Source organism: Quercus lobata, chromosome 8 (assembly GCF_001633185.2).
Source record: "Quercus lobata isolate SW786 chromosome 8, ValleyOak3.0 Primary Assembly, whole genome shotgun sequence".
NCBI classification, from domain to species: Eukaryota; Viridiplantae; Streptophyta; class Magnoliopsida; order Fagales; family Fagaceae; genus Quercus; species Quercus lobata.
In genome coordinates, this window is record NC_044911.1 from 35,987,936 (window position 1) to 35,995,167 (window position 7,232).

A 7,232-nucleotide genomic window follows, 5' to 3' on the forward strand; every position below is an offset into this window, starting at 1 on the left:
TTTTAGTGTTATTTTCTATTTGGATACAACAGAAGTGCTGAGATAGAAAAGAAGATGTTTGATCACTATGAAAATGCTACAAATTTATTTCAATAATTGCATTGGGAAGAAATTAGTAAAACAATACATTCAAAATTTTCCCATATATCGCACGGGTTAACAACTAGTTCTTTTAATAAGTATTGTGGTTACAATGAAGTTTGGAATTTAATCAAACAAAATTGGATTGAGTTGCGTAAATATCGCTCTCATTATAATTGGCAAAACCCAAAAACGTATGCAGTAAACCTTCTCTTTCGACTTAGCTGATAATTCCATGTTTATTGAATGACCAAATATAAATATACACATACAACGGAAGTGTTGTTACATCTGCAACATCGTTCCAATAGCAGTATTTATGATTTACTGTTCTTTAGGGCTATTTGTCCAATCAACAAACAATCATCAAGCATTATAGTCTCAGAATTAATAATTTCATCTTTGTATAAATTTCCCATCTCACCTCAAATTCCACATCCTACACTTATGATCAAAGCTCAGAACTATTCATTTACGAGGAAGGAAAGCATCACTAGGCAACTACTAAAAAATGTATCTGGCAGCATAGATTTCCAACAGAAACAGAAGCTTTATTTTGTCCATTATTTTAATTTTTTCCTCTACATAAGAAGGTGCTCACGCTTCTAAGTACACAAAGGGCCACAAGTGAAATCCATATAACTAAAACAAATTTATATTTTTCGTGTAAAAAGGTATAACCATACAAATTTATGAATGGAAAACCAATATATAGGCCAAGAGAGGCAAACAGCCGAACCCAAGAAAATGTCAGCACTGAAACAAAATTTCCCAAAAGGAACTCTTTTATCACAGCTTTTGCCATAGTTTAAGAAAGATTAATGGGCTCACCACACAGTTGCTCCAACTCACTTTCTAAAATTTTCAGCAAATCCGCTTTCGTCCGCCTATAAACCCAAGTTTGAGCATTCCAATCCCAATCAAACCTGGATGGACCACTGCATGAAAAGTACAATCTTTCAGATCAGCTACAAAGAATTCAAGAAAAACAGTGGAAAGAAATGTGATTAAATATTGCCATCGTGAAAAACACAATCTTTCAGATCAGCAACAAAGAATTCAAGAAAAACTGTGAAAAGAATGTGATTTAAGTATTGCCATATGAATACCTTAATGATGCAAATACCTTAGACAAAGATTGGAGACATAGAGTCTAAGATTAAGCATGTTTCAAATCATAAAGCAGTATGAATCAAGAATATTTTTGGGTCAGACCCACATCCACATCTCATTGATATTATTCTCTGCACTAAAGACATGAAAATCATAAGTCATGCCCCCATTGATTGATACAAGGAAAACACTGGAATGCCCAGAAAGCCTCCAAAATGGAAGAAAAGTCAACACCCATATCAGATGGAATCACAGGAACATCAGGTGTCAAATTTGTTCTGCATCAAAGACATGACCACAAAAGCATACACAAGGATGAAGGCAAACATCATCTTTTCATGTGAGAGACAGATGCAGGGCTAACAATGTCCAGATGCATCCTAGGACTGATTACAGCATGCCCGTGTGTGAGTATGTTTCTCTGAAAGTAGAACAACTTGCCCAAATATATGGAAACACATCTATATCTTAGAGATATAATATTTAGACATCAAAGATGTGTCCAGCTTATGTACACACCCTCCTGTCGCTCTTCCTTTCATGCTCGTAAGATTGGTTAGGAGTCATATTTTTAGGGCGCAAATAGGAACAAAGGTCCCCATCAAATGGAATCTCTATCATGGAAAGTACATTCTACTCTTAACAACTACCACTCTTCTCGATAGACAAAAGTTTTGGAAGCCCCCATGCCCACCAGGTGGACAAGCTCAATGCAGAATTGAAACCAATTCAGTTGGCTCAGGTGGGATTACGAAACAGTTTTTCTTTTTTCCTTTTTTTTTTTTTTTTTTTTTTGGGGGGGGGGGGGGTGTGGACCCAGTGGGGCTCTAAAAACCATCCTCCATCAAAGATGAGTCTAATCTAACTCTACTCCATTAGTAGTACAGTCATGGACATATGGTTTCAGCCTAGTTGGTTTTTCTTTGGAAAGTGATTGTAATAGGAAAATAGTTAAAAATGGAAGAGAGAAGAAAGCAACGATAAAAACTCTTTTTGACGCCTTGATTCTGACACTACCAACAATCTTTCTTGGTTATAAAACCCAAAAGATTCAAATCTTCCCAGCTGCATCCTTCAGAGATTGCAGAAAAAAAATACTTGACCACACACCACTACTTTATAGTTTATATATAAATGATTCACATCATATAAATTTCAAGGTCTGTTAGGAAATAGAAACTCAGAGAAAATCACATAAGTCATATGCCCATGTGAGCTAGAGCTCATCGTCCCCTTAGAACTTATGAAGGGAGGAGATCTACAAATGCCAATTGAGCTAGAGCTCATTAGCTATTGGTCCATTGTATTTTATTTTAGGTCTTATTAGCCACTTAGGCTATTAGCATCTTATTCAATTTCCTAGAGTCGAGGTTATTTTTATAATTCAATAATTGGACTTTCACCCATGTTAATAAGGGTTGGGGTTCATTTCTAAGCTTTTGATCCCTGCTTGGTGTTGATTCCAACAAGCATGTTTTTCTTGTCAAGCACTTAATATTCAACAAGGCCCTAGGAGAAACCACAAATTTCTATTTATTTGTAGATCGAGTGTTTGACAATAAATCAATAGAAACATGAATTTAAGCATAAAAGATCACCACATATTAGTTTCAGTGGTGATAAGCCCAGAAACATCTATTGATTTATGACATGATGGAAGTCTATATGGCTTGATTAACAGTTTTTTTAAAAGAAAAAAAAAAAAAAAAAAAAAGGATTTTGGTGAATTTTAATACATCCAAATCATTTTTAACAGCATGTCAACATAAGTGAAATACTGATCATTGTCCAGTAAGTACATTCAGAAGACAATAAAATAATCTGAAAGTCATTTGTGACTAATTCTCTAAAGGATATTGTATCAGTTTCATTCAACAAAGTTGAGCTGAATCTTTTCAAACAATCCTTAAAATCTTATTTTGGTAGACATTACATAACTCAAGACTGTTTTAATTTACATCTGTTTATTACTTTAGCAGATATTTGGATATGATAACAGTATTTTATCCAACACACTCAGCTTCAAGGACATAAGCATACAGTGTTAGCATACTGATTATAAGGATTAGTTTGACAAAACCAGCCATGCTCCAAGTCCAACATTTTAAAAATAAGGAAAACACTAAGTCCTGGAAGAATGGATCATAAATACTTACAAATAGATAAATAAAAAAAAAACCCACACCAGAAGAATGAATCATAAATCATACCTCACTGGGGAAGATAGCCAAAGCTGTCTATTTGGTGTTTGTTTGTTCAAAACATAGGTACCCAGATCACCAAGTTTTAAGGTCAACACCTCATTCTGTCAAATGTACACCCAAAATATGTCAAAACAATTACAATACCCAGATCACCAATTTTTAAGATCAACACCTCATTCTGCCAAATGCACACCCAAAATATGTCAAAACAATTACAATACCCTTTAAAAGAATAACCTATGTGAAAAAATGAATCAATTATTCTCACCCCATAGTCTACGTCAAAGCCATCGATTTCAACATTATCACCGTATTCCTGTTGCACCAAAGACAACATAAAACCAACAAAGTTGAGAATGCCCGTTGTCATGAAGGGAAATAAAAAATCATTATTGTATAACATAAACATACTGAAAATTAGTTAATGTTAAGTTAGAAATTTGGAGAGATACTTTGGAGTCTAAAGGCATTCAGCTAAGTAGAACTAAAACAGAGTACATAGAATGTAAGTATAGTCAAAACAAAAAGAAAGCTAAAGGGGTTGTAAGACTTATGATCAAGAGATACCAAAGACACTAAAAACCAATATGGTTGAGAATGCCCATAGTCATGAAGGAACATAAAATAACCGACACACAAAATTAGTTATTTTATATTAGTTAACATCCAATTTAGAGTTTAAAGGCTTTCACCTAAGTAGGATTGAAACATAGTATGGAATATAAGTTCAGTAAAAGTAGAAAGAGATGAAAGGGTTGTAAGACATGATTGTCAAGAGATGCCAAAGACAATTAAAAATTTAAAACCCTCAAGGTTGAGAGTGCCTGTTGTCATGAAGGAACTTAAAAATTATTGAATAATATATGATAACAGACCAAAATTAGTAAATGTCAAGTGACTCAAGTTAGAAATTTAGAGACATGCTTTAGAATTTAAAGGTTCTCAGCTAAGACTAAAACAAAGTCAACGGGATGTAAATTTAGTAAAAGTAGAAAGAAAGATGAAGAGGTTTTAAGACTTGATAGTCAAAAGATACCCATGTGCGAGAGCTTTCAATATCTTAGATCAATAACTCATAAAAGGAAGAGATTGAAAAACATGTTAATCATAGGCAAAGAGCAGAATGGATGAAGTAGAGAAGAACATCAAGAGTATTGTGTGATTGTAGAATACCTACTAAGTTAAAAATAAAATTTTACAAGACCTTATATGCTCTATGATACTAAATGTTATAGCTGAAATGATGCTAGGATAAATAAGTGTAAATACATGGAAAGAAAGGTTTTTTATTTATTTATTTATTTATTTTTTTAATTACAAGGAAAGAAAGGATTCCAAGTGATGAAATTCACTCAAAGACATGAGTGACTCACTAACTCCTATTGGAGAAAAGACGAGGGATAATTGCTTGAGATGGTACGGTTATGTCATATTTGCAAAGGAGAGCAATTAATACACCAGTGGGGAAGGGTGAATTGATTCAAGTCGAGTGAATGAAAAAAGGTAGAAGAAGACCTAAATTAACATTAGAAAAAGTAATAAAAAATGATATGTTGATTAAGGAGGTAACAAATAGTATGACTTTGAATAAAATAAAACAATGAAAACATGTGACCAGTCTAGATTATTTGAAGATCTACAACCGATTCAAAATTTTGGGACTAAAGCTTGATTGTTATTGTTCTAAAATAACCTACCAAAAATAAAACTATAATGCCGTTTACTATATCCATTATAAATGATTAGCATTAGACAAATCATAAAAACTTGTGCATATCTCAATAACAAAATCTCCACACCAACACACAATTGGATGTTGACAGTCAAACATAAATCCATTTCAAATTTCAAGGAATGATAATTCTAATCTCCTATTCTAAAATGGGTATATGAAAACCAACTTACAAATTCGAAATAGTCAAACATTGCAAGATTCGCAAACAGAAACACACATAAATCATAATATAGAACAACTCAAGGCCAAAAATTACCTCGAGTTTCTCTAGGAAGTGATGTATTGTGGAATTGGCTAGCGTGTGAAACTCATCCTCCTGCAGTACAGAACTATATTGACATCAAACATTAGCAAATTCACTTTCACCCATTTCTAATAAACCAATTTATTCCAAAAAAAAACAAGCTAAATCCTAAAGCAGCCAATCACAAACCCTCACCATCTGTTTAGTTTCCTATAATTTCAATAAATAAATAAAATTCAAATTTTAAGCTTTAAATTATGAATTGTTTGTCAGCATTTTTCAGACTTTATAATAACCAAAATGCATTTAGCAAAGTCGAATTGAAAATTACTCGTTTCTTAAAAAAAAGAAGCTAAACCATTCAGTCATAAACCCTAAGCCTCCGTTTGGTATCCGAGAAAATTAAAGAAATAAACGGAATTAAATTTGTAAGCTCTAAATTTATTTTTCATTATTATAATTAGTACTGATTAGACTAGAGCAAGCAACAAGCATTTATCTGTAGTCAAACTGATAATCATCCATTTCCCAAAAAAAGAAAAGCCACATAAAACAGAACAACGGAAATCGAACTTCTATTTTCTTGTTTTGCTTTCACTAGTTTCTCGGGAGCCAAACAGAGAAAAAAAAATTCCAGCATAAAAACCAACGTACCTGTAATCAATGGCGGCGGGGCCTTGAGAATCTTGGACGAGATTCGAAGAGAAGGTTCTAGAAGCAGGAAACCGATGAGCGATCTTCTCGGAAAGAGTGAGAGGTCCCGAAGTTCCTAGAAGCAGAAAACGGAATCTACGAATCGATTGAGAAGAAGAAGAATTCAGCTTTAGAAGCTTTGGGAGCCTTTGGAAGAAACGCAACCTGGAAGCCATAATACTAACAGAAGGGAACACTGTTCGTTTCGACTGTGAGGGATTGGAGGGGAGGTGTATAATGGGCTTACTAGAACGCAGTGCCTTCAATTTTTAGGCCCAAATTTAATGGGCTTTAACATGGTTATGGCCCAAGATCAGATGCCCTTTTTTGTCAAACCAAGCCGATAAACGAGCCAAGTGGAGTCTGAATAATAATAGTACAAGATTATTGATTTTTTTTTTTCTTTTTTGAACACAAGTTGAATTTGTTTACGAGCTATTTAATTAATTTATTCTTTTTTTTTATATAGTGTAAAATCATGACTAAACTATTTTACTTCATCACAATTTTATGAATTTTTATTACAAATAGATTGTTTATATCGTCAATAAATTATAAATAATAATTTAATATCCTGTAAACCTATTAATAAACTTTTAAAAACTAATTTCAAGCCTACATAAATATAATTTTTACACAAATATACATATAAAAATATAATATTATATATAATTAAATCAAACACTCGTGTTAACAAAAATATATTATTATATTTGAGTTTGACTTGTTTAATAATAAAATCTAAATTTAAGGTTTGAATTTAACTTATTTTTTAAACAAGTAAATATAAACAAATTTTTTCTGGAACCAAATTCGAACTATTTATGAACCGTTTAATTTATTTATACCTTAAAAAACTAAAGTGGAGCTTGCTGGGCGAAGGAAACTATCGTTGGTTGAGATTCGGAGACATTGAGCTTATTACCATTAGGTGAAACAGAAAGGACTCACTTTCTCATTGATGTACGCGACCTCACTAGCTTTTTTATTTTTCTATTTTTTGAATTGCAAAGTAAACGACCTTATAGTGGAGTCCAAATCTTCTGTCTCATCAATTGTGCTCCATTTTATACTCCACCAATAAAATTTGGACAACTGACCTCTCTCATTAAATGAGATAACTCTGACTTTAACACTCACATTAACGTTAAAATCCCTTTCT

At 32.8% G+C, this 7,232-nt stretch overlaps 1 protein-coding gene across 1 annotated transcript; it reads right to left on the reverse strand.

Moving 5' to 3' along the window:
• Positions 1-611: 611 nt before the first annotated feature.
• On the reverse strand, positions 612-6,290 carry LOC115954620 (frataxin, mitochondrial). The gene is made up of 5 exons (XM_031072532.1): positions 6,032-6,290; positions 5,390-5,462; positions 3,667-3,714; positions 3,405-3,499; positions 612-1,019 (listed from the first exon to the last, which is right to left on the reverse strand). Exons 1-5 carry the CDS (start codon positions 6,244-6,246, stop codon positions 890-892), a joined length of 561 nt encoding a protein of 186 aa, XP_030928392.1. The 5' UTR covers positions 6,247-6,290; the 3' UTR covers positions 612-889.
• Positions 6,291-7,232: the final 942 nt, after the last annotated feature.

What these genes read in the sequence shown, in the direction of transcription:
- LOC115954620 (XM_031072532.1), bottom strand. Translation starts at nt 6,246, where the DNA reads ATGGCTTCCAGGTTGCGTTTCTTCCAAAGGCTCCCAAAGCTTCTAAAG. An exon ending in ACTTCCTAGAGAAACTCGAG is followed by an intron (nt 3,715 to 5,389) that starts GTAATTTTTGGC and finishes TTGGTGCAACAG; the next exon opens with GAATACGGTGATAATGTTGA. An exon ending in GCTTTGACGTAGACTATGGG is followed by an intron (nt 3,500 to 3,666) that starts GTGAGAATAATT and finishes TACATTTGACAG; the next exon opens with AATGAGGTGTTGACCTTAAA.